The following is a 27,371-nucleotide window of genomic DNA, read 5'->3' on the forward strand; positions in this document are numbered from 1 at the left end:
GGTTTGTCCGAGCTATGAGATACGGCTGTGGTTTGTCCGAGCTATGAGATACGGCTTTGGTTTGTCCGAGCTATGAGATACGGCTTTGGTTTGTCCGAGCTATGAGATACGGCTCTGGTTTGTCCGAGCTATGAGATACGGCTTTGGTTTGTCCGAGCTATGAGATACGGCTTTGGTTTGTCCGAGCTATGAAGTTTACGGTTTGGTTTATCCGAGCTATGAGATACGGCTTTGGTTTGTCCGAGCTAAGAAACAGCTGGGGTTCTTGCCCCAGGGGAAGGAACAGGCTAAAAAAATAAAAATAACAGAGCTTTTTCTTAATTGAAGAAGGGCATAGATTCTTTTTTTGGTCTGTTTTTCCCAGGTGTTTGCATGAAAGTTGTGTGATTGAGAGTGTGAATGGTAGTATAAATTTAAAAAAAAAAAAAAAAAAAAGGTCAATTCACTACCTTTGGTTCAGATGCTTACTTAAAAAAAATAAATAAAAAATGGTCAATTCACTACCTTTGGTTCAGATGCTTACTTAATTTTTTTTGTAAAGCATGTCCTGTTTGTGTAAAACAATCCACAAGGAAACATGAGACCTAAGAGAGGCTCATTTCCAAAACCATCTTACCCATTCCAAATCATGCACATGGATTTTATTGGACTCACAGAAAAGAACCTGTGATCAAACTCTTTTGGATTAATGTCAACGCAACTGTTAAAGGACGAACGTTGCCGCAAGTGGCCTACACAGAGAGACCAGCTGAAGTGAACTATACATGTTACATCCAAGGAAACAAGACCCACAAATGCATCAACGACGACTGCTCTCCAGGAGGACACTGGATGGGAGCTTTGGATGTCACTGCTAAGTGTCAGGATGAGAGAGCCATTTCAAGTGGTTGTCCGATGCTGCCCGCCAACTGGACAAGTGTGTGCACCAGTGTGGGTGACAGACCACACCTACAGGATACAACATCATCAGCTGACGACAGCACGCAACTCTTCTGCACGTCGACGCAGGACTGTTGTGACCTTTGACTCTCATGATCCTGTCTGGGGATGGTTCTGGACTTGATGACTGCAACACGACGGTTCCAGCAAGGAAGCAGATCCACCATCGACAGCGTCCCCGCCCCCAATTCAAATAGAGGCAGAATAATCCTCTTCCCCCTTGGTGGCCAGGTAGTCTACCCTGGCCACTGAAGACTGAAGACGACAACCACACGGCAGACACTTCCAGGTTCTCCCCCGACGAAGCAGTGCTGCAGAGGGGGTGAGAATTGTGCTCACCCTCCAACAGTGGGCGTGCCAAGCCCCCGACGGCTGAACAATCACGAGCAATTTTTGTCTTGACTGTTGTTATTGGTAACATTCTGGTCGCCTAAGGCAGAGGGACCGTGTGAGACTTTTCCTGCATTATAACATCTTGCCGCAGGTTTTTCACTCACACACTAAAATTGATATACGTAGATTGCAATGATGCTGTTTAGCCGTACATGTCTTACAGACACTTAATGATTTGGCCATCGAAAATGCTTCGCAAGTGATGGGTGCAATGATACGCTGTTTCTGTGTTTTTGTTGTTTTTTTTGTTTTTGTTTTTTAAATTGTTTTTCTTGACAACATCATATGATAAACAGGAGGGATATGTTAGGGTTGAATAGATTAGGTTGATCATATTATGTTGGAATGTAATCAGTAATAATTAACCTAAGCTTGTCCTGTCTTAACAAAGGAGTAGAACAAAGTGCTAAGATCCTTTGCACTGATTGACCAATTGTAGAAGACGCAATCAAAGTTGTTCTGTCCACTCAACATCGTAAAACATCCCCCGCTATGATGTGATCAGAGGCCAGGTGTTTCACCCCCACCTTGGCCACCACACATGTAAATTGTCACCCCCACCCTTCTTCTCTCAATAAATACTGTCTTGCATGAATGCAACGGCAGACTTTGTTCGGACATTGCTGTGTCTACAGCAACGAACAAACTCTCCACTTGCAGAATTTGTTCGGACATTGTTGTATCTACAATGACGAACAAGTTCTCCACGTGCAAGTGTTCAAAAGGGCATACTGTCTCGTGTGGTTCTTGCACAATAAGTTAGAGTCGGAACATCTCTAACACCCACCACTCCGAATGAGGGGTCCAGCACTCTCTGCAACTTGCAGTGGCTGAGGTGAATCCAGCTGGGCCGTTCAGCATTCTTTACTGCAGTGGGGGTAGTCAGCAAGACTTGGAATGGTCCCTCCCACCGCGGGCTGGCCCAGTTCTTTCTTTTGATGACCTTGATGTAGACCCAGTCTCCTGGCTTAATGAGGTTGTCAACCTGTGGGGAAAGAAGACTAGGCGGCAGTAAATTTGCATTTAACGCATCTTTCATTTTAAGCGTTCTGATCATGTAATCTGCCAAGGTCTGTTCTTCATCTGGTTTTTGCAAATCTGGAGTGAACACGGGTTGTCTATATGGTCTCTCATGGATGATTTCAAAAGGCGTTAGCCCTTCTGAATTGGGGGTGATTCTCATATAGAGTTTCACCAAGTCTAGGCACTCTGGCCAGGCTCTGCCTGTTGATTCCATGCATTTTTTCAACCTGCTTTTGATAGTAGCGTTTGCTCGTTCAACCAGGCCTGCACTGGATGAGTGCCACTGTTAAGGCATCTACTCATTTAGATGGAACTATTTCAACCCATTTGGAAAATGCATCAATCATCACTAGGCAGTATTTGTGAGGTCCACTTTGTGTGAGTTCAATAAAATCTATGTGCATGATTTGGAATGGGTAAGACGGTTTTGGAAATGAGCCTCTCTTAGGTCTCATGTTCTCTTGAGGATTATGTTTCACACAAACAGGACATGCTTTACAAAAAAAAAATTTTAAGTAAGAATCTAAACCAAAGGTAGTTAATTGACCTCATCCCTCCTGTCGACACATGGCAAGACCCATGTGTCGCAATTGCTGCTGCCTTAAAAAGTGATTTTGGTAAAACAGGTTTGTCATTGATGCGGTGGATATTATCTGTATCCACCAATGATTTGTTTTCTGTTTTTTTGTATCTGTCTTCCAGCAGCTGACAACGTGTGACCTAAATAGTTCACTTCCTGTTTGACCCATTGTAGTTTATTTTTGCTTACTTTATTCCCTGCTTTACAGAGATAGTGTAACAAAGCTAAGGAGTCTTCCTTGCAAGCAGCTTCAGTTACAGAGGCTATCAAGAGATCATCTACATAAACTAGAAGTTGGCTTTTGTTTGAAATTTGAAAATCAGCCAAACATGCCATGATAGCTTGAGTGAAAATAGTTGGACTATCAGCAAATCCCTGCGGCAATCTGGTGTACGTATAACTTTGTCTTTTAAAGGTAAACGCAAACCAAAACTGTGAGTCTGGGTGGATTGGCACTGAGAAAAATGCATTGCTAAGATCAATCACTGTGAAAAACTTCTGGTATGGTTTCAAAGTGTTCAGAAGTGTGTGCGGATCAGGCACATTAGGTGCTCTTGTTTGTATTGCCTCATTTACTGCTCGTAAATCTTGTATCACTCGCCAATCAATCTTGTTGGCCTTTTGGACTGGAAAAATAGGAGTGTTGCAAGGAGAATCTGAGCACTTCCTAATAATCCCTCCTGACAAAAGATCATTTACGACAGGGGCCATTTATTGCCTCCTGGTTTAGAAGGAGATTCTCTGATCCCGGTTAGATTTGGACGTTAAGTCCTGTAGCAAATGGTTCCTTTGAACAGTCAAACAAATGTTGATGAGCCAGGGAAGCGCATAAGCGCGTGCCCTTCTAAACACCCACACCACTTCCTCATAACTTCGTTAGTAATTAGCAACAACTTTTTCTTTGGGTTTTTTGTTTTTGTTTTCTTAGCATTTAACTTGCATAAAAGCACTCTTTTGTCCAAGCTGCTCTACCAATTTCCCATAGTAGTCTCCAACAACTTCAACCATTCAACCAATACCTTCCTTTCATTCAGGAAATCATTCGTCCCTGCTCATTTGCATCTCACACACAGTCACCAAAGAGGAGTCTTTTCAACACATTGGTCTCAAGCTATCCAAGTCCTCCAAACAACATTCATATACCATTCACAACACAATCCCTATCCTAATGTGTCCAATAGAACAATTCACCAGTCCAAAAAAAAACCAAAAAAAAACTCAACACTAAAAAAAAAAACACAGCTTGCAAATTAATCAGATTTTTTTTTTTTTTTTTTTTCAAATTCAGTTTTGCAATGTGTACAATCCACAATTTTGCTTCATCCAATTCTAGAAAACATGTTTTCTCTGTCTGTCGAATTTGTCATCAGGGTGAGACACTAATGAGCACTAGTGTAAACCAGTTTTCTGTCTACAAACAGATTTCTTTCTTTTCTTCTCTTATTTATTTATTTATTTATTTATTTATTTATTTAATTCTTCAAAATTGTTCCTGTTTTGCGGTGCAAATTGGATAGACCACAGTCTAACAAATTTCTTTTGTACACAGGTTTAGCCAATTTTATCAGTTTAACAAATATGCACACACGTGCACAGCTCTCGGTGCGAGGGGAGGGGACCTGGCAACAATGATTCGTCACAAGCTGGCCATTTCTTGTGGTCGATCATGAAGCTGGTCCCACCCACGCACGCGAGGACAGCACATTCTAATTTTTCTATTTATCTTTTAGAAACAAGTTGTATTACTTTACCACTTGATTTGCAAATTTTAACTTCAGTGTGCACACATAATTTGACCCCTTGTCATTTGCCGGGCATACAATCAGCATTGTCATGATTTCATTGTATGTACAGGAGTTCTAATAACCTAAAAAAATGTTTTTAAACCAAAGGTAGGAGCATGAGAGGTCAAAGAGGAGGAAGCCCGTTTTGCTGAAAATTTGGCTTTTCCTCTGCCCCTCCCTCCACCCTTTGATTGGTCTTGTTTTGCATGACGACACTCTCTTGCAAAGTGTCCTCGTTTCCCACAGTTCCAACAGTTGTCAGAATTTGATTGGTCTCGTTTTGCATAACGACACACTCTTGCAAAGTGTCCTCGTCTCCCACAGTTCCAACAGTTGTCAGAATCTGGTGGGGGTTTTGAACCATATGGCGGCCTGCGACCTTGTTGGCCTTGACCTCTTCCTCTGCCCCATTGGGAACTTTGGAAGAAGACTGTTGCATCTTCATCTACATGATTATCATCATCTAGATGAAATACATCGGACCTTTTGCCTTTCTTGATCACTTTGCCAGCGTCTCTGGCCCACTGCATGGTTGTTGTAACACAAGCAGTGTGTGCTTCCACCAAGTGTTTCCGCACCCTGTTGTCTAATTCAGGTGGGGAACCATTGAGGAGCGCATATTTTAGCTGTTGCTGATAAGCACTCTCAGCTGCATCATTGAATGGGATGCCATTATGCACCCTAAATTCTTTTTCAAATGTTAATGGAATGGACTTCTCATCACCTTCAAGAGCTAGAGATTTACCGTTTTTATTTCCCATCTTAACTTGGTATTTTTAGATTTTTCCACTTTTTTTTCAATTTTTTTTTGTTTTACTTTTTTGAGGATCCTCAATGTAGGATTAAATTGACCCTTCAACAAAATTGCCTCTTAGTCGAATTATCCTACCAGTCACACACTCAACCACACAACTTAGCGCTTTTTAACTTTTTTTTTTCCAAATTTTTTTTTCAATTTTTTGTTTTTCTTTTTTGAGGATCCTCAATGCAGGATTAAATTTACCCTTCAACAAAATTACTAGCCTGTGTTATTACCGTTGGTTTTTGCTAGTACTGTTTTGTTTTTGTTTTGTTTTTTTACCATTCACACTCTCAACCACACAACTTTCATGCAAACAGCTTGGAAAAACAGACCAAAAAAAAGAATCTACGCCCTTCTTCAATTAAGAAAAAGAAGCTCTGACTTTTCTTAGCCTGCTCCTTCCCCTGGGGCTAAAACCCCAGCTGTTTCTTAGCCTGGACAAACCAAACCGTAAACTTCATAGCTCGGACAAACCAAAGCCGTATCTCATAGCTCGGACAAACCAAACCGTAAACTTCATAGCTCGGACAAACCAAAGCCGTATATCTTGTGCACCTTTAACTTTTTACGCGTTTACACTTAGGGCTTTAACTTACTTGTCCCCTGGTTCGTTGCACTGCCGGATCCCGTCAATCCACTGTTGTCCGACGAAGGCAGACCTAAGATGCTGGCCCAGCGAAGAATTTTCTTGCCAGGTCTTTTCTTTACCAGGTCCTCCTAATGGACACTGGCTTGTCGACAATGCAGCACGTCGTCCTCCGTCGATCAGCAGTGGGTATGTTGGATTCGGGTCACGGCACCAAAATGTTAGAGATGTTCAAACTCTAACTTATTTTGCAAGAACCACACGGGAGACAGTATGCCCTTTGAACACTTGCAAGTGGAGAATTTGTTCGTTACTGTAGATACAGCAATGTCCGAACAAAGTCTGCCGTTGAAGTCATGCAAGAGAGTCTTTATTGAGAGAAGAAGGGTGGGGGTGAGAGTCAGCCAAGGTGGGGGTGACATTTGACATGTGTGGTGGGCACCTCAGCAAATGATTAACCACTTGGGAGGGTCCCAGTTTATCGCTCCACGAGGCCGTGGACATAAATCCTAGTGGAGCAAAACAAGGACGCCTCAACACCACCTGGAGAGCTTCAACAACTGAATGGTTAAACTGTTCAGAGTAGACGGGAAGGTGAAAGGTTCAAACAAAGTTCATCATTCTAGTCTACATCCCAACATAATCATACGATCAAGATAGTTTATAAACCCTAACACCTTTTATAAACAACAGAACCAAAAGTGTATATTTGCATGCTGATTTCACATATTGTGACGGTTGGGTGTTAGGTAGAGTATGTGCCAGAGGTTTCTCCTGACAGTTTCCTTGTTTGCTATGCATACTTTCTTGACATGTTCAATTGTCTGTGTTCAATGTAGGCAGTTTCTTCAGGTGTGGACCTAGAGACGCTGGCGACAGCATACAAGGGAGGCCCTTGTTGTCGGCCCAGACTGTGTCACATCAACCGGTGCCAGTACTGTGGCCTGGGGATGACCCTGAGCTCTGTGGAAGGTACCAGCACAAAATATATCAATAATCATCCCTAACAGTGACCACGAATCACCTACTGCACTTTAGTGGTCTGTAATGCTGATGGAACTGTTCTGTCATAGTTCATAGTTGCAAAAACTATATAAATACCATAAACAAACATGAAAACAACAAACCATCAAATCTCTGTGTGCGCTTGTGATGCGTCAGTGCGGTATTGCGTAAAAGTGCTTGTAGTTAGCACATGTTGCATGTTACATGTTGCTCCTGCTTGCTACTCTCTCCCTTTAGCTACTGTCACCTGCTCGCCCTCCTAGTTGGGGTGAAAAGAGGAGCTGAGTGAGTAAGCCTCCTGCTGGTACACAGCCTCTCCACTACCAAGACCCCTGCAGTGCCCCCACAAAGCCACACAGCACCCCATCCAATGCACTCATGCGCTGTCAGAGACCATTTATTATGGGAACCTTCAACGCATGCACAGCGAGAGAAGAGGCAAGGTGAATAGAACTTGCACACTGTGCTGAGGAACAGGGTGTGGAGATCCTGAGGGTGCAAGAACACAGGAGAGTACACACTGATGACCGGCTGGATACTGTATCGCAGTCGCGAGATGCACGTTCATCTCTGCATCTGCGTGGACGAACGAGGCCCAGCAACCCACTAACAACAATCATAGTCGTGTACTAACCCACCAATGTGGTGCCATCTGACATGGTGCAGATGTTCTTTGAGGACCTTGTAAGAGCGGTCCGTAACATCCCAGCGCACAACCTCCTGGCAATCCTTGGGGACTTCAATGCAAGGTTAGGACCAGGGGACACACCCTTCCCCTACCATGACTCTACCAACTGCTACAGCACCTACCTCACTGCCTTCCTCATAGAGCACAAGTTACTAGCGGCAAATACCATCTTCCGGAAGAGAACAGGAAAGAGGTGACCCTTCCGAGACCGAGCCTCAGGAATGCTGCGGCAGCTAGATTACATGCTAGTGAGGAAAAAGTGGAGGAACTCCATCATGAATGCTGACCCATACAGCACTTTTAGTTCTGTGGGCTCAGACCACCGCATAGTCTCAATGAGAGTTTGCCTGAGCCTCAGGGTCCCCAAACAAGGTCCCAACATCTGATATAACTGGAAAGCTTTCACAAGTGACCCTGGCCTTCAAAGGAAGAGGACCAAGGAGGGACAGGTGGAGGGACACAGCCTGGAGGAGAGGCTGAGAGTTCTGCATTCTGGAGTTCTGCAACCTTGCTCTTCTGCACAATTGGCTGCCTGGATATATGGTCTCTATCAAATATGTAACCAACAAAATCCTGTACGAGGGAATGCCTAGGGTGAGCGACAAGATTTCTGTGAGGAGAATGAGACCAGCAGGACATTGCTGAAGGCACCGAGAGCTGCCAGCCAGCTAACTGGTGCTATGGGAACCAATACATGGACATCGGTCAAGAGGACGTCCCTCACTAACATACTCAAGAGGGATGCAGGAGCCCTGAACACTAATGAATTGGCCAGATGTATGGAGAATCGGGATGACTAGAACCAACGATGGGAGTCTCGGCTGTGGACAACCTAGCGAGGGCGAGAGAGAGCAAGAGAGATACAGAGAGAGACAGAGACTGCGAGAGCAAGCGAGATATCAAATCTAGATGCTACTATGGATATAAAAAGTCGACACACTCCTGTTCAAATGCCTGGGTTTTGGAAACTAAAAAAAGGGAGACGATGGATGGATGGATGGATGGATGGATGGATGGATGGATGGATAACAACTTGGCTATGTGTCCTGGCATTAGAGGAAAACCCCAAATGGGATCAGATGTCCTCAGGTCAAAATTAGGCCTCTTCCAAATGTGCATAAGAAATCTGATTTGAATCTGATATTTAAAAAAAAAAGATCAAATATAGCTCATTGGTTACATAAACATAAAACATATTATGCAGTATTTATCAAAACTACAGCATTAAAACAGACAGCTCGGTGTAAATTACAAACATGTACGTACTTTGAAATTATGCGGAGCTTTCGCGCTTTAATCAAGAGACCAGCAGTATATATTACACCCAAGTTTAATGTGTCTGCAGTTCTAAAAGGACACTGCATACTGAGCATCGGAACTGGTGGTCCAGCAGAGAAAGCTGGAGTCAGAAGTGGGGACAGATTGGTCTGGATAAATGGTGTCAGGACATCCAATCTCACACACAACTCCATCAACAAATCAGTAGGAAATTATTTTCTCTTATTTATAGTTACATTGCTGTATTATAAGTCCTTCAGTGTGTTTTGTTTCTCAGTTGAAGAAGAGTGCAGACTCTGTGACTGTGTTGGTTATTGATGGTGAAAGCGAGTCTTGCTACATCAGGAGGAAAATGCCCATCTTGCCTGTGCTGGCAGTCGACTATAATCTTCCATACTCAGCAAAGACAATGCATCTGGTTAAAGGACCTGATGGATATGGTTTCCTGCTGAGGCAAGAGAAGCTTCTAGATATACAACGAACAGGTGAGACATTCATGACGGGAATAACAGAAGTCATTTGAGAAAATGGAAGAAAAATACCCCCATCTCAGTATGTCCTTGGACAAAGAACAATTTGATCTTTACTCCTATCCAACCTACCTGACCCTGTGTGAAAATGTATTTGCCCAACTTGGTAAATTGTGAATTTAGTGTGGTTAATCCTGTTTTTTGATTGATATTCTATGACCACACCCATGTCTGATTACCTATTCAACAGGACCTCCCTTAAATACAAGAAAATAAAATTGTGTCAGTCAAAAGATTGCAAAAAGCTCCAACTAATTGACAAGATGCAAAAAAAACTTCGCAAGAACAGATGAAAAAGTAGCTGGCGATTAGTCTGGAAATGGTTATAAAGTCATTGCCAAGCTTTAGGACACCAACAAATCAAGGCGAGGGCCATTATACATACACTGATAAAACATAGAACAGTGGTGAACTTTGTGAGAAGTTGCCAACCTACAGAAATGACCCCAAGAGGAGAACGACGACTCATCAAGGTCACAAATCAACCCAGGACAATGTGTAATGATCCGCTGGCCTCCCTTGCTTCGCTTTTTTTTTTTTTTTTTTTTTTTAGCAAAACACATTCAATAATTCCCAACACTTTGGGGTAAACTATATCAACAGTCAGACATTGTGTGGGGGATTAGTGTGATGGTCTGGGGCTGGATGACTTGCAGTGATTGATAAAACCATGAATGACCAGAAAATCCTGTTTGACCCTCAGTTTGCGACCTCACGCTAAAGCGCATTTGGGCTGTGGATAATGACAGAAGTAAAAAAAAAACACATCAGCAAGTGAATTTGGTTTAAAATATATTTAGATATCAAAGTCAAAAGTCAAAGTCTGCCTTATTGTCAATTTCTTCACACAAAGAGATCGAAATTACGTTTCCCACCATCCCACGGTGACTAGACACATTACACAATACATACACGCAAATAGCACAATAAGTAATAACGAATAGATAAGAGCGATGAATGAGTAATAAGCAAATAACCCAAATAAATAAATAATAAATAAATAAATAAATAAATAAATAAATAAATAAATAAATAAGAGGAGCAAAATGGAGCAAGTGTGCATACAGCAGACAGCCAGAATACAGCGCAAAAGTACAGGACGTTATGCAGCCGAGGGTGGAGGGGGGAGAGAGTTCAGGATCCTGACAGCCTGGAGTATGAAGCTGTTGGTATCTCCAAAGATATAGAAAGATTTATTGCCAGTAATAGAAAACTCTTGATTTCGGCTGTTATCGGCCAACAAGTTCAAGGGCCAATCACTTGTTCACACAGGGCCATGAGGGTTTGATCTGTTCTCTTCCTTAATAATAAAAAAAATAATTTAGAATTGCATTTCTTTTGTTTGTTTACATGTATTGTTTTTGACTAATATTTAAGTTTGTTTGATCATAGGAAATATTCATGTGTGACAATTTTTTTTTTTTACAGCTCTCTAAATACATCAAACATATTCAGGGTCAATATATGTATTTACCCATGGTCTCATGTTATTGAAGCCCATTTGGTGATGGGCTTGGTAAATAGCTGTACAACAGTTGTGGATTTTCATTGCTATGTGAAATAATAGCTGTTCAGTCAAAACAATGTTTACTCCAATCTTTCACAAGGAACCATTTCTTATGTTCTAAAAAGATGAATGGCCTATATGGCTCAGTTCATGTTCTTAGGGAGGTGGACAAGGGGAGTCCAGCAGAAGAGGCAGGAATGATGGATGGAGATCTACTGCTGGCAGTCAATGGAGAACCAGTAGAGTGCATGGAGCATGAGGATATTGTCCAAAGGGTTCGGAGAAGCGGTACGAGAGTCAGCTTTACCGCTATATCGATACCAGGGAGACGCCTCTTCAGAGAGGTAGGTTCCATTACATTGTACTTTGCAAAAAAAATTAAGTAATAATCATACATGTATTAGAAATGGCCTCTTTGCTGTTTTGTTTTCTCTCCAGCTTGGTATTTCCCCCCTGTTTTTTCATGACGAATTCATAAACCAGGATGACTGTGTCCTTGGTCAAATCGGAATTAAAACAGCACAGGTATTACATTATCTCTATTTTCAACCGTCTGCACGTCTTAACAGTTCAAACCCACGGACTTAGAGGGAAAAATAAAATTCAGTGTACCGTATTTTCCGGACTATAAGGCGCACCTAAAAACCTAAAATGTTCTCAAAAGCCGACAGTGCGCCTTACAGTCCGGTGCGCCTTATATATGGATCAATTTATGAATTTGTTGCTCCATACTGGTTATACACAGTGCTCTGCCAACATTTTCAGTACGTTTTAGTACAACTCGTAAATTACAAGGTCGCATCGCTTATCAGCATTACGGCAACCGTGGTCAGGGGGCGTCACTGAATAGCTGATGTACCCGTGAGGCTATTTTGTTTCAAAATACGCACGAGGGTATTTCATGTCAAAATAGGCTGCTCTGTTAATGTTTCGAGTAAATTTACGGATCGATATGGAAGGGAAACATAGGTAAGCAGTACCAAGGTGTTGGATCGAACTTCAGTCCGTTCCGATCATTTTATAAGCCGTCGTTTGAGAAACGCGATTGTTTACACTTTGCTGAGGCTCATGGGAGTCTGCGGGTGGCTAATGCTATAGTGATAGCTGTTAGGGTTGATAGATTAGTTTGATCCTATGCTTATGTAGGAATGTAATCTGTAATAATTAACATAGCTTGTCCTGTCTTAACAAAGTGCTAAGATCCTTTGAACTGATTGACCAACTGCAGAGGAAGCAATCAGAGGTGTTCTGTTTACTCAACATCGTAAAACACCCCCTGCTGTGACCCCCTGAGATGGCCAGGGGTTCACCCCCACCTTGGCCACTCTCACCCCCACCCTTCTTCTCTCAATAAATACTCTCTTGCATGAATCCAAAGTCAGAGTCTGTTCGAACATTGCTGTACCTACAGTAACGGACAGGCTCTCCACTTGCAAGTGCTTAAAGGGCATACTGTCTCTCGTGTGGTTCTTGCAAAACAAGTTAGAGTCAGAACATCTCTAACAATAGCTGCTATACGCACGAGGCTATTTCATGTCAAAATAGGCTGCTCTGTTAATGTTTCGAGTAAATTTACGGATCGGTACGGAAGGGAAACATAGGTAAGCAGTACCAAGGTGTTAGATCGAACTTTAGTCCGTTTCGATCATTTTATAAGCCGTCGTTTGAGAAACGCAATTGTTTACACTTTGCTGAGGCTCATGGGAGTCTGCGGGTGGCTAATGCTATAGTGATAGCTGCCATCCGCACGAGGCTATTTCATGTCAAAATAGGCTGTTCTGTTAATATTTTGAGAAAATTTACGATCGATATGGAAGGGAAACATAGGTAAGCAGTACCAAGGTGTTAGATCGAACTTTAATCAGTTCTGATCATTTTATAGGATAGTTTGAGTAACGCGATTGTTTACAGAGGGCTCATTGGTTATTGGCTAGTGGATGCATACTGCAACCCTAGTCAACCGCAGTTTGTTGCAGTATAGCTTCTATTTTATGCGCCTTATATTCCGGTGCGCCTTATATATGGACAAAGTTTTAAAATGGGCCGTTCATTGAAGGTGCGCCTTATAATCCGGTGCGCCTTTTGGTCCGGAAAATATAATAATAATAAAATAATAAATACGTTCTTATGATTGAGGGAAATTTTATCCTACAGCAAAACTCAATTGACTTGCACACCTGCACATAATTCCACATTTTATTCTAACATGATTCCCGCTTTAAAAATTCGACACAATACCTCAAAATGACTTTGGAATGGAACCACAAAACTCTTCCTCGAGCTGGTTGCCAGTTCAAACTGAGCAATCGAGGTCAAATGGCTTTTGTCAGGGAGGTGACAAACAACTTTGTCAGTGAAGGTTTCTCGTTTTAGATTCTTTGGTACATGACCCCTCCTATCAGCCCGTCTCATGGGGTAAAGTCACCCTGTTTCTTCAGCCAACTAAAATAATCCTTCATCGTCCAATTTTAATTCATTTGGTGATGTTTTTAGGTCACAGTCAGCATTTTTCTGAGCGTAGATAGGATGCCAAAGAGTTCAATTTCTGCAAAACATCTGAATCATTCATGTTCATTTGCAAACAGGTAGACATGTACACTTGTATGACACGTTGCAGGTGCCGCAGGATGTTATGACATCATGTTTGAAACTGTCAGCAGCAGGTAACAACTAAAATTATTTCATTTGTCTGAAAAATAAATCTACGGATATGATGTTTGACTTGTTTATACGGAAGAGGATTAGGGCCAGTGAAGAAAAAAAAAAACGAGGGGTGACAGGATTCTGACTTTTTTCTCTCAGAATTCTGACTTTAAAGTCAGAATTCTGAGAGAAAAAAAATGAACATTGTTAACACACTTAACTGCCACCTTTGATTGATCATACCAAGTCCAGGGGGATTTTTAAAAGTTCGTTATTGTGGTTTTTAGTACCCATGATCAATTGATGTTGTGCTATAATGTGTATAACATGACTGTATAACTTGTCAGTTACTGCCCAATCTGAGATCATAGGTGACTCCATTACCCGAAATATTTCCTGTAATCACGATCACACGATCCTATATTTTGCTTGCTTGCCTGCTTGAAGAAAAGCAAGTGGGAAGTCGATCATCGGACGCGGAAGTATGTCTGCGGAACAAGAGGTTTGTACTGCTTCGTGCACCAACTGCACCCTTCTTTTAGAGAGGTTGTCCCTGCTAGAGGGACGTGTCCGCCAGTTAGAGCAGAATAGTGCGATAATAGTAGATGTGGCGGACACAGTCGCGGACTGTAGTCAGCCCGCTAGCCCCGTTAGCATTAGCCCCAAGCGGCTTGCTAATCGCGATGAGCCAGGTAAGACGCATAGCCGTCCAAAGTCATCTCGGTCTACTGGCCCTCGCACCTTGGTCATAGGTGACTCCATTACCCGAAATATCACGCTTAAAAATCCAGCCACGGTAATGTGTATTCCTGGGGGCAGAGCACCCGACATAGAAGCTAATCTTAGGGAGCTGACTCGCAATAGGACTAGTCAACAGCGTAGTTCCAACAACACTAGCTACTCTGATATAGTGATACACGTCGGCGCCAATGATGTTAGGATGAGGCAATCTGAGATCACAAAGAGAAACATAGCGAGGACTTGTGATCTCGCCAGAAAGATGAGTCGGCATCGAGTATTTGTCTCTGGCCCCCTGCCTGGGAGAGGCTCTGATGAGAGGTTTAGTAGATTAGTCTCCCTTAATCGATGGATGGCTGGGTTCTGTAAAAAGCAGGGACTGTATTTCATAGATAACTGGCCCTCCTTCTGGGGCCGCCCCGACCTGCTGAGGAAGGACGGCCTTCATCCTAACCGTGAAGGCGCCTTCACTCTTTCTAGAAATATAGATTACTGTTTGAGCCACTCATGACAGGTCACCTTAGAGCAGGCCGGATCACAGGTGATTAGACCACCTGTCAGGATGGGTTTGGAGTCAGTTAAGTTAAAGTTAACTAGCGCTAGGCTAGACTTCCAGCATGCACATAGCTCCTTGTGTAGACTAAAGCGTAACAGTTTGAATAGTGCTACAGTCCACATGATCGCGCTTTCTACTGAGGTGGCAGACAAATCCAAAAGCTCCACCCCGACCAGTATAGCTGATGATATGGTGACTGTTTCAGATAATATTACGTGTGTACCAAATATTTACTATCAAATTCCTACGGTCGTATCGTCCCACCGCGCGAATAAACAATTGAGAGGTGATGTCAGGCCTAGAGAACACAACCTCACTTTCATTTCGTTCAAAACTCCTCCGATAAATACAAACCCTGACCAACCGATTACACTTAAACTTGGCTTTATGAATATTAGATCGCTTCATACAAAAGCGGTTCTCGTTAATGACCTCATCACGGAACATAATCTAAATATATTTGGTCTTTGCGAGACCTGGTTAAAACCTAATGACCTGCTACCGCTTAATGAGGCCTCGCCTCCAAATTTTGTGAGCTCGCATGTGGCGCGTCCTCGAAAAAAGGGTGGGGGTGTTGCCCTCATCTCAAATTCCGATCTTAGATTTACGCCTCGTTCGATTAACATATTTAAAACATTTGAAGTTCTCACTGTCCGATCCACCGCTTTACCGTCATTTTATCTTGCTGTTATTTACCGTCCACCTGGGGCTTACGCTAGCTTCCTGGATGAATTTTCAGAATTCGTGGCTGATCTAGTGACGAACGCGGATAATATAATAATCATGGGCGATTTTAACGTCCACATGAATTTACCGTCAGAGCCACTTACTTCGGCGTTTCAGACTCTAATTGATACGTTTGGTTTTACGCAAGCCGTACAGGTAGCAACGCACAAGAATGGTAATACCTTAGATTTGGTATTATCCCGAGGACTGGCAACCTCTAATATAACAGTACTGCCTTACACTACTGTTTTGTCTGATCACTACTTAATAAAATTTGAAATTTTAGTTCTTAGTCAAAGACAAGAGAGCAATCAGAATTATAGCAGCCGTAATATTAACTCCATGACTGCGACTGCGCTATCTGGGCTACTGCCACCAGCAACTGCCGTATTGCCCTCATATACCGGCTCTATTGATAATCTTACAAATGAATTCAATGCTACATTGTTAAATGCCATTGATTCTGTGGCGCCGCTACGTCTAAAAACTCGCCGTAGACAGCCTACTCCGTGGTTCACAGATGAAACACGTTCGCTTAAACAATTAAGTAGAAAGCATGAGCGCAAATGGCGTTTAACCAAACTTGAGGTTTTCCATCAGGCATGGCGCGACAGCCTCCTGAAATATAAAGATGCGCTTATTTTAGCAAAAACTCGTTATTTTTCGCAGGTCATTAATCTCAATAAGAACAATCCTAAATACCTATTTGATACGGTGGCAAAGCTAACACTACGCCAGCCAACCCCCGATGGCTCCTTTCACTCGGCTGACGAGTTCATGAAATTTTTTGCTCGAAAGATTGAATCCATTAGGGATGAGATCAAGATGACCATTCCGATCACTCAGTCGGGACCGCCGATTACCGGCGCCAACGATCATGCAATAACCCTTTCAAATTTTAAAAGCGTGTCCCTCGAAAGGCTTTCACAATTAGTTAGTGCGGCTAAACAAACAACATGTTTACTTGACCCGCTTCCAACCAAACTATTTAAAGAATTATTTCAAATCTTAGGACCGTCCGTTTCAAATATAATTAATCTGTCTATCTCCTCTGGGATAGTACCAACAGCCTTTAAAACCGCTATTATTAAACCGCTACTTAAGCGACCAAATCTTGACCCGGACTGTCTCAGTAACTATAGGCCAGTTTCAAATCTCCCATTCATAGCAAAACTGCTTGAAAAAGTAGTAGCGCAGCAGCTTATTGATTACATGGTCGCTAATAATCGATATGAATCTTTTCAGTCTGGGTTTAGAGCTAATCATTCCACTGAGACAGCACTTGCTAAAGTGACTAATGATCTCCTCTTAGCTATGGATTCAAATACTTCATCGGTATTGTTACTACTCGATCTTAGTGCTGCCTTCGACACTGTTGACTTCAATATTTTACTAGAGCGTCTTAAAGGTAGTGTCGGTATTTCGGGGTCAGCACTAGGCTGGTTTCATTCGTATCTATCGGACAGGACGCACCGTGTGGTCCATGGCAATGCGTCCTCTGAGCTCTATAAAGTTACGTGTGGTGTCCCTCAGGGATCGGTACTAGGACCAATTCTATTTAATATTTATATGACTCCGCTTGGGAACATAATACGTAAATATAATATTAGCTTTCAATGTTACGCGGATGACACCCAATTATATATGCCATTATCAATGACAGATCCGTGGGACTGTTGTAATCTTGAGGCATGCCTTGCGGAGATCAAGCAATGGATGTCTCTCAACTTCCTTCGTCTGAACCCAGATAAAACTGAAATGTTGATAATTGGTCCAGCTCGTTATCAACATCTATTTAAGGAAACCGCTATAACTCTAGATAACCGTACTATCACTCAGAGTGATACTGTAACTAATCTCGGGGTAATATTTGACCAAACGCTCTCCTTTCAAAAGCACATTAAGAATATAACCAGAATAGCATTTTTTCACCTTCGTAATATTGCTAAGATTCGCCCAATCCTCTCGACCGGTGATGCCGAAATTATTATACATGCATTTATCACGTCGCGCCTGGACTACTGTAATGCATTATTCTCTGGTCTTCCCAAGTCCAGCATCAAAAGTCTACAGTTAGTACAAAATGCTGCTGCAAGGCTGCTCTCACGGACAAGAAAATTTGATCACATTACCCCAATATTAGCCAATTTACACTGGCTCCCGGTCCATTTAAGATGTGACTTCAAGGTTCTTCTATTAACCTATAAATCATTGCATGGCTTAGCGCCTTCATATCTCGTCGACTTAGTTGTTCCTTATGTTCCGTCTCGTAACCTTCGTTCGCAAAACGCTAGTCTTTTAGTGACACCGAGGGCCAAGAAAATGTCTGCAGGGGCTAGAGCATTTTCTATTCGGGCTCCAGAGCTCTGGAATGCCCTGCCAATGGATATTAGAACTGCTACCTCAGTAGAAATATTTAAGACACGTTTAAAGACGTATTTTTATGATGTGGCCTTTAATTAACCTGTAGTAGCCGATTCGGCTGGAGTTTGTTTTTGCTCCCTCTCCCCGACCCCACTCCCCCCACCCCTCCCCGGCTGGGGAGGTGGTTAGGTGACACCCAAGCTGACGACGGCTATCTAGATTCTCGTGGACCAATTCAGCATGAGGGATCTGCAGCGGAATACCCTCCTAGAGGACACTGCCAGGACAATCGAAGGCACCTCCGACAGCTCTTCGCTTTGGCCTGGACATCCACTTTTTGATTTCCATATGATGTATTTTATGTGCCCTCTTTGCATCCATTGCAGCCTGGTGATCCTGAAAGGGGGATCCTTCCATCTGTGGTCCCTTCTCAAGGTTTCTCATTTTTCCCCTGGTAGGGGTTTTTGAGTTTTTCCTTGCCCTTTTGGGAGCCCAAGATCAGGGGATGCTTTGAGAATAATTGTCAATTGATTGTCTATGTGAAGCCCTTTGAGACTGCTTGTGATTTAGGGCTATACAAATAAACTTGAAATAAACTTGATGAATGCGCCTGTGACTTGAAGACATCTTGCAAAGAGCAAGGTGATTGGTTGTTTTGTTCTTCGAATTGCAGTCACATGGATGCTCACCAAGCTTCTTACTGAGGGTCGTGTACCCATTCCAGTCAAGTGTTGATCTACAATCAATCTTGATGTCCTTGGCAGCAATTTGTTTTGCCAAGAGCGGAAGAAAGTATGGCGTAGTAAGATACCGTTCTGTGGACAGTTTTACATGTTGCACTGGGGTGGCATGGCTCAGTGGTAGAATGTTCGCCTATCAACTCTAAGGTTGTGGGATTGAACCTCAACTCTGGTGACCATGTCAAAGTGTCAAGACAAGAAGACAAAGACAAGACACTGAACCAAACCAATTTGCTCGCAATGTGGACCTGGCAGCGTCTTGCATAGCAGCAGCAGCTTCCCATTGGTGTATGAATGTGTGGATGAAAGTGAGGCATTGTAAAGCGCTTTGGGCACCATGTAGTGTAGATAAAGTGCTATATACCGTAAATTTCGGACTATAAGCCGGTACTTTTTTCTCAAATTTTGAACCCTGAGAGCGGTTGCACGTCAACTTGGCATTATTTAATCAATGGTGAGACGGTGGAAACGGCATCGGGAAGCACTGCAACAATGTAAAAAGACGACGAAAGCTTCCAGAGGTCTTAAAGGCCGATGGTCCTAACTGGAAAATATTCTTGAAGACTGGGTGAACACACAGAGAGCGGATGGCCGAGGTGTTTCCACCGTGCGGATCAGACTAAAAGCAAAAGCCATCGCTACTGAAAAGAAATATCAAGACTTCAAAGGAGGAGCGTCATGGTGTTGGCGATTTGGCGAGTTGGCTTGGATGACCAGCGGCGAGAAATTCTTTACAAAAACTGGACGCATGCGAAGAGCAACTTTCGCACAAGTCTGCCAGTGGATCCTGACCGCATGGAGCAGTATGAAAAAATCCACCATTACCAATGGGTTTCGAAAAGCCGGTCTACTGCGTGACGGAGAGGACAGCACAAGCTCAGGAGTGAACTTGCCTCAGGACGAGAGTGACGACACCTAAGTATGGCTGCCGATCAAGTACGGCTTCGTGCACCAACTGCACCCTTCTCTTAGAGAGGTTGTCCCTGCTAGAGGGACGTGTCCGCCAGTTAGAGCAGAATAATGCGATTAACAGTAGATGTGGCGGACACAGACTCTAGTCAGCCCGCTAGCCCAGTTAGCATTAGCCCCAAGCGGCTTGCTAATCGCCATGAGCCAGGTAAGACGCATAGCCGTCCAAAGTCATCTCGGTCTACTGGCCCTAGCACCTTTGTCATAGGTGACTCCATTACCCGAAATATCACTCTTAAATATCCAGCCATGGTAATGTGTATTCCTGGGGGCAGAGCACCCGACAGAAGCCAATCTTAGGAAGCTGACTCGCAATAGGCCGAGTCAACAGCGTAGTTCCAACAACACTAGCTACTCTGACATAGTGATACACGTCGGCGCCAATGATTTTAGTTTGAGGCAATCAGAGATCACGAAAAACAACATAGCGAGGACTTGTGATCTCGCCAGAAAGATGAGTTGGCATCGAGTATTTGTCTCTGGCCCCCTGCCTGGGAGAGGCACTGATGAGAGGTTTAGTAGATTAGTCTCCCTTAATCGATGGATGGCTGGGTTCTGTAAAAAGCAGGGACTGTATTTCATAGATAACTGTTCCTCCTTCTGGGGCTGCCCCGATCTTCTGAGTAAGGACAGCCTTCATACTAACCGTGAAGGCGCCTTCAGTCTTTCAAGGAATATAGATTTGAGCCATTCATGACAGGTCGCTTTAGAGCAGGCCGGGGCACAGGTGACTAGTCTGTTAAGTTGAAGTTAACTAGTGCTAGGCTGGACTCCCAGCAAGCACATAGCTCCTTGTGTAGACTAGAGCGTCACAGTTTGAATAGTGCTACAGTACACGTGGACACACTTTCTACTGAGGTACCATAATTTTCTGCTTATAAATCGCGGTTTTTGTCATAGTTTGGGTGGGGGGCGGGGGGGGTGGGCGACTTATACTCAGGAGCGACTTATGTGATTTTTTTCACAAATTTTCAAAATTCAAAAATTCCCGATGTAGTGAAACCACGATAAACGAACCGCGATGTAGCAAGGGATTATTGTCATTTGAACTGCAAGTGATGTCACCCGTGCCACGCGGCGGTTGTTTACATAAAGGGCAAAGGATTCGATCACGGGATGACGAAGATGACAAAGGGCCCCATGTACAACCAGCCTCATTAGCGGCTTTGTTTGTAAGTGACAAGGAGGACGAAGAGTTTGAAGGATTTAATGATTTGGAGTGACACAGAAGGTTTGAAAAACTATTATGGCTTTTACGCATGCCCGATCCTTCTCAAAGGGAGCTCTCTTTCACCTCCGTGGATGGAAGTCGAGGGCCGGCGCTTGGCCGGGTAGCTGTCCGGGGACGGTGGATGGGGCTCGGACATGGCTTTTACGCACGCACGCTCCTATTCTATGGAGCTCTCTTCCACCTCCGTGGATGGAAGTCAGGGGCCAGCGCTCGGCCGGGTGGCTGTCCGGGGACGGTGGATGGGGCTCGGACATGGATTTTACGCACGCCTGCTGGTATTCTATGAAGCTCTCTTCCGCCTCCATGGCTGGAAGTTCAGTAGTTGTTGGCTCGTTGAACTCTTGTTTTGTTAAATAAAGAGCCGTTTACCAAACCCACGTCGTTCCTGGTACTTTGTTAACGCTACAATATAGTTATACTAGATCTCTGCAGCGCACGCGCGGCGTTGTTGACATAAAGAATGAGGCATTTGATCGATGGATTTAATGTGTTAAAGTGACACAGATTGTTTAATAATATTGTTGTTATATAAACCCACGTCTTTCCTGTTACTTTGTTAACACTCCAATATAGTTCTATACTAGATCTGTGCGACGTGTGTGCGCGGCGTTGTTGACATAAAGAACGAGGAATTTGATCGATGGATTTAATGATTTGGAGTGACGCAGATGGTTTGATAATAGTTGTAATATGATAGTTATTTGAAATATACTTTATATATCGTTATATGGGTCTGTGGAATAATTAGAAATGCAACTTACAACGGGTCCGACGTCAGCATATGCGGCGCATAAAGCACAATCAATGGATTTAATGAATTGGAGTGACACAGATGGTTTGATAAACGTGCTATTTATGTAATACTTACTTGAATAACTCTGAATGTTACGTCAGGCCCGTTCTCAGCTCCTCGTTTGTGTATATGTCACGTTAGCATACCGTATCGTTTAGCCTGTTGTTGCTGGTTCATGTCTGTTTTTGGTGTTGGATTTTGACAAATAAATTTGCCCCAAAATTGCGACTTATACTCCGGTGTGACTTATATATGTTTTTTTCCCACTTTATTGAGCATTTAATGGCTGGCGCGATTTATACTCCGAAGCCACTTATAGTCCGAAAATTACGGTAGTAGATAAAGCCAATCACTCCACTCCGACCGGTATCGCTGATGAAACGGTGCCTGTGTCAGATAATATTACATGTGTACTGAATATTTACTATCAAATTCCTACGGTCGTATCGTCCCACCACGCTAATAAACATTTGAGAGGTGATGTCAGGCCTCGAGAACACAATCTTACTCGCATTTCGTTTAAAAATCCTTCGATAGATACAAACCCTGATCGACCGATTACACTTAAACTCTGTTTTATGAATATTAGATTGCTTCATACAAAAGCAGTTCTCGTTAATGACCTCATCACGGAACATAATCTAAACGTATTTGGTCTTAGCGAGACCTGGTTAAAACCTAATGTACTGCTGCCGCTTAATGAAGCCTCACCTCCAAATTTTGTGAGCTCGCACATTGCGGGTCCTCTATAAAAGGGTGGGGGTGTCGCCCTCATCTCTAATTCCGATCTTAGATTTAGGCCCCATTCGATTAACGTATTTAAAACATTTGCAGTTCTTACTGTCCGATCCACTGCTTTACCTTCATTTTATCTTGCTGTTAGTTACCGTCCACCCGGGGCTTACTCTGGCTTCCTGGATGAATTTTCAGAATTCGTGGCTGATCTAGTGACAAATGCGGATAATATAATAATTATGGGCGATTTCAATATCCACATGAATTTACCGTCAGAGTGACTTACTTCGTCGTTTCAGACTTTAACTGATAACGTTTGGTTTTACGTAAGCTGGACAAGCAGCAACGCATACGAATGGAAATACCTTAGATCTGGTATTATCCCGAGGACTGGCAACCTCAAATATAACAGTACTGCCATCCACTCCTGTTATGTCTGATCATTACGTAATAAAATTTGAAATTTTAGTTCTTTGTCAGACAAGAGTGCAATTAGAATTACAGCAGCCGTAATATTAACTCTGTGACTGCGACTGCGCTATCTGAGTTACTGTCACCGACAACTGCCATATTTCCTGCATATATTGGCTCTACTGATAATCTTACAAATAATTCAATACGACATTGTTAAATACCATTGACTCTGTGGCGCCGCTACGTCTGAAAACTCGCCGTAGAGTGCCTACTCCGTGGTTTACAGATGAAACACGTACGCTTAAGCAATTATGTAGAAAGCATGAGCGCAAGTGGCATTTAACCAAACTTGAGGTTTTCCATCAGGCATGGCCTGACAGCCTCCTGAAATATAAAGATACGCTTATCTTAGCAAAAACTAATTATTTCTCGCAAATTATTAATCTCAATTAAAACAATCCTAAATACCCATTTGATACCGTGGCAAAGCTAACGCTACGCCAGCCGACCCCTGATAGCTCCTTCCTCTCAGCTGATAGAGTTCATGAAATTTTTTGCTCGAAAGATTGAATCCATTAGGGATGAGATCATGATGACCATTCCAATCACTCATTCGGGCTCGCCGATTACCGGCGCTGACGATCATGCAATCAATAACCCTCTCAAATTTTAAAAGCGTTTCCCTTGAAAGACTTACACAATTGGTTAGTGCAGCTAAACAAACATGTTTACTCGACCCGCTTTCAGTCAAGCTATTTAAATAATTACTTCAAATTTTAGGACTGTCCGTTTTAAATATAATTGATCTGGCTGTCTCCTCTGGGATAGTGCCAACAGCCTTTAAAACCGCTGTCATTAGACCGCTACTTCAGCGACCAAATCTCGACCCGGACTGTCTCAGTAATTATAGGTCCGTTTCAAACCTCCCATTAGCATAGCAAAACCATAGCAAAACTTCTTGAAAAAGTAGTAGCGCAGCAGCTTATTGATTACATGGTCGGCAATAATTGATATGAATCTTTTCAATCTGGTTTTAGAGCTAATCATTCCACCGTGACAGCACTTGCTGAAGTGACTAATGATCTCCTCATAGCTATGGATTCAAACACTTCATCGGTATTGTTATTACTCGATCTTAGTGCTGCCTTCGACACTGTAGACTTCGATATTTTATTAGGGCGTCTTAAAAGCTGTGTTGGTATTTCAAGGTCAGCACTAGGCTGGTTCTATTCCTATCTATCAGACAGGACGCACAGAGTGGTCCATGGCAATGCGTCCTCTGAGCTCTATAATGTTACGTGTGGTGTCCCACAGGGATTGATACTCGGACAAATTCTATTTAATATTTATATGATTCCGCTTGGGGACATAATACGTAAATATAATATTAGTTTTCAATGTTACGCGGATGACAATCAATTATATATGCCGTTATCGATGACAGACCCGCGGGACTGTTGTAATCTTGAGGGGTGCCTTACGGAGATCAAGATGTCTTACTGATCAAATTGTCTCCCAATTTCCTTCGTCTTAACCCAGATAAAACTGAGATGTTGATAATTGGTCCAGCTCGTTATCAACACTTATTTAAGGAAACCACTATAACTATAGATAATCGTACTATCACACAGAGCGATACTTTAACTAATCTTGGGATAATATTTGATCAAATGCTCTCCTTTCAACAGCACATTTAGAATATTACCAGAATTGCGTTTTTTAACCTTCGTAATATTGTTAAGATTCGTCCGATCCTCTCGACCGGTGATGCAGAAACTATTATACTTGCGTTTATTATGTCGCGCCTGGACTACTGTAACACATCATTCTCTGGTCTTCCTCAGTCCAGCATCAAAAGTCTACAGTTTGTACAAAATGCTGCTGCAAGGCTGCTCTCACGTACAAGAAAATCTGATCACATTACCCCAATATTAGCCAAGTTACATTGGCTTTCGGTCCATCTAAGATGTGACTTCAAGGTTCTTCTGTTAGCCTATAAATCATTGCATGGCTTAGCGCCCACATATCTCATCGACCTAGTTGTTTCTTACGTTCTGTCTCGTAACCTTCGTTCGCAAAACGCTAGTCTTTTAGTGACCCCGAGGGCCAAAAAAATGTCTGCAGGGTCCAGAGCATTTTGTATTCGGGCTCCAGAGCTTTGGAACGCCCTACCAATGGATATTAGAACTGCTACCTCAGTAGAAACATTTAAGACATGTTTAAAGACACATTTCTATGATATGACCTTTAATTAACCTGTAGTGGCCGATTCGGCTAGAGTTTGTGTTTTCGCTCTCTCCCTTGATCCCCCCCACCCCTCCCCGGCTGGGGAGGTGGTTAGGTGACACCCAAGGTGACAGCAGCTGTCTGGATTCTCGTGGACCAATCAAGATGAGGGAACTGCAGCGGATTACCCTCCTCGAAGAAACTGGCAGAACAATCAAGGGCACCTACGGCTGCTCTTCGATGGACTTGGACATCCACTTTTTTATTGATTTTTTTATATTGTGTATTTTATGTGCCCTCTCTGCATCCATTCCAGCCTCGTCATCCTGAGAGGGGGATCCTCCCATCAGTGGTCCCTTCTCAAGGTTTCTTGTTTTTCCCCTGGTAGGATTTTTTTGGGTTTTTCCTTGCCCTTTTGGGAGCTTAAAGGGTACCTTTGGTCAAACTGTAGAACGCAGGCACTGATTTAGTATAAAGTAAATGTACATTATCAAAAAATAAATAACACACCTCTGAGGGAAAAGAGATATACAGCCTGAAACATAACTGTTTGACCAGCACTTTTGCTGCCTGGGGAAGAAAAATGACGCCCCGGATATGACGTCACCGAGTTGATCCCGTTGAGCCCCAATCAGGTCTATACACTACCTTTATATGAAATTGATTATGTTGAAATTTAAAGGTATTGTGATTAATGATGTAAGAATAAATGAATACAACGATTAGATGTTCTGTAGAAAAGGTTGTGCCCCCCCCCCCCCCCCTTTCGCACTGGCAAAGCTCTCCGGCTGCCTAGCGAGCTCGAGGCAAGTATTCTAGTATACAGGGATGAGAATTTTCCGCGGATTTCCGTGTTTTTTCCCGTTGAAAGTATTTTCGTGAATCGTGTAAATCGGGTGAGAAAATCCATCCATCCATCTTCTTCCGCTTATCCGGGGTCGGGTCGCGGGGGCAGCAGCTTTAGGAGGGACTCCCAGACTTCCCTCTCCCCAGCCACTACATCCAGCTCATCCCGGGGGATCCCAAGGCGTTCCCAGTTCAGCCGAGAGACATAGTCTCTCCAGCGCATCCTTAGTCGTCCCTGGGGTGTCCTACCGGTGGGACATGCCTGGAACACCTTCCCAGGGAGGCGTCCAGGAGGCATCTGATGAGATGCCCGAGCCACCTCATCTGGTTCCTCTCCACGTGGAGGAGCAGCGGCTCTACTCTGAGTCTCTCCCGGATAACCGAGCTCCTCACCCTATCTCTAAGGGAGAGCCCGGACACCCTGGAGAGGAAACTAATTTCGGCCGCTTATATCCTGGATCTCGTTCTTTCGGTCACGACCCATAGCTCGTGACCATAGGTGAAGGTAGGAGCATAGATCGACGGTAAATCAAGAGCTTTGTCTTTAGGCTCAGGTCTCTCTTCACCACGACGGACCGGTACAGAGTCCGCATTACTGCCGACGCTGCACCGATCCGCCTGTCGATCTCGCGCTCCATCCTGCCCTCATTTGTGAACAAGACCCCAAGATACTTGAACTCCTCCACTTGGGGCAGGACCTCATCCCCAATCCGGAGAGGGCATTCCACCCTTTTCCAACAGAGGACCATGGACTCAGATTTGGAGGAGCTGACCCTCATCTCGACCGCTTCACACTCGGGTGCGAACCGCTCCAGTGAGAGCTGGAGATAACGGCACGAAGAAGCCAACAGCACCACGTCATCTGCAAAAAGCAGAGACTCCTGATGCTGAGGTCCACAAACCGGACCCCCTCAACGCCTCGGCTGCGCCTAGAAATTCTGTCCATAAACATTTTGAACAGAATCGGTGACAAAGGGCAGCCTTGACGGAGTCCAACCCTCACTGGGAATGAATCCGACTTACTGCCGGAAATGCGGACCAAACTCTGGCATCGGTGATACAGGGACCGAACCGCCCTTATCAGTTGGCTCTGCACCCCGTACTCCCGAAGCACCCTCCACAGAATCTCCCGAGGGACATGGTCGAATGCCTTCTCCAAGTCCACAATACACATGTGAACTGGTTGGGCAAACTCCCATGCACCCTCGAGGAACCTGCTGAGGGTGTAGAGCTGGTCCACTGTTCCGCTGCCAGGACGAAAGCCACACTGCTCCT

The 27,371-nt window shown here is 43.6% G+C and overlaps 2 protein-coding genes across 4 annotated transcripts in view; one reads left to right on the plus strand and one right to left on the minus strand.

The window, feature by feature from the left end:
* The window catches only part of LOC147054856 (Na(+)/H(+) exchange regulatory cofactor NHE-RF4-like), a 57,291-nt gene that overhangs the window by 25,330 nt on the left and 4,590 nt on the right, over positions 1–27,371 (plus strand). For 2 of the 3 annotated variants that reach the window (XM_085915700.1, XM_085915701.1), the window contains 7 exons: positions 6,947–7,079; positions 9,146–9,282; positions 9,356–9,563; positions 11,263–11,459; positions 11,554–11,640; positions 13,733–13,778; positions 14,206–14,459. In XM_085915700.1, the coding sequence (XP_085771826.1) occupies positions 6,947–7,079; positions 9,146–9,282; positions 9,356–9,563; positions 11,263–11,459; positions 11,554–11,640; positions 13,733–13,778; positions 14,206–14,300 (903 nt within the window). In that variant the 3' untranslated portion in view covers positions 14,301–14,459. Of the gene's footprint in view, positions 1–6,946; positions 7,080–9,145; positions 9,283–9,355; positions 9,564–11,262; positions 11,460–11,553; positions 11,641–13,732; positions 13,779–14,205; positions 14,460–27,371 lie in introns of those variants that run through there. The other variant, XM_085915702.1, reaches the window with a different exon arrangement.
* nlk2 (nemo-like kinase, type 2) overlaps positions 1–27,371 on the minus strand; it is an 86,311-nt gene that overhangs the window by 8,327 nt on the left and 50,613 nt on the right. The window lies entirely within an intron of this gene.

This window comes from Syngnathus leptorhynchus, chromosome 7 (assembly GCF_054491065.1).
Source record: "Syngnathus leptorhynchus isolate UIUO chromosome 7, UIUO_Slep, whole genome shotgun sequence".
Taxonomy (NCBI): Eukaryota; Metazoa; Chordata; class Actinopteri; order Syngnathiformes; family Syngnathidae; genus Syngnathus; species Syngnathus leptorhynchus.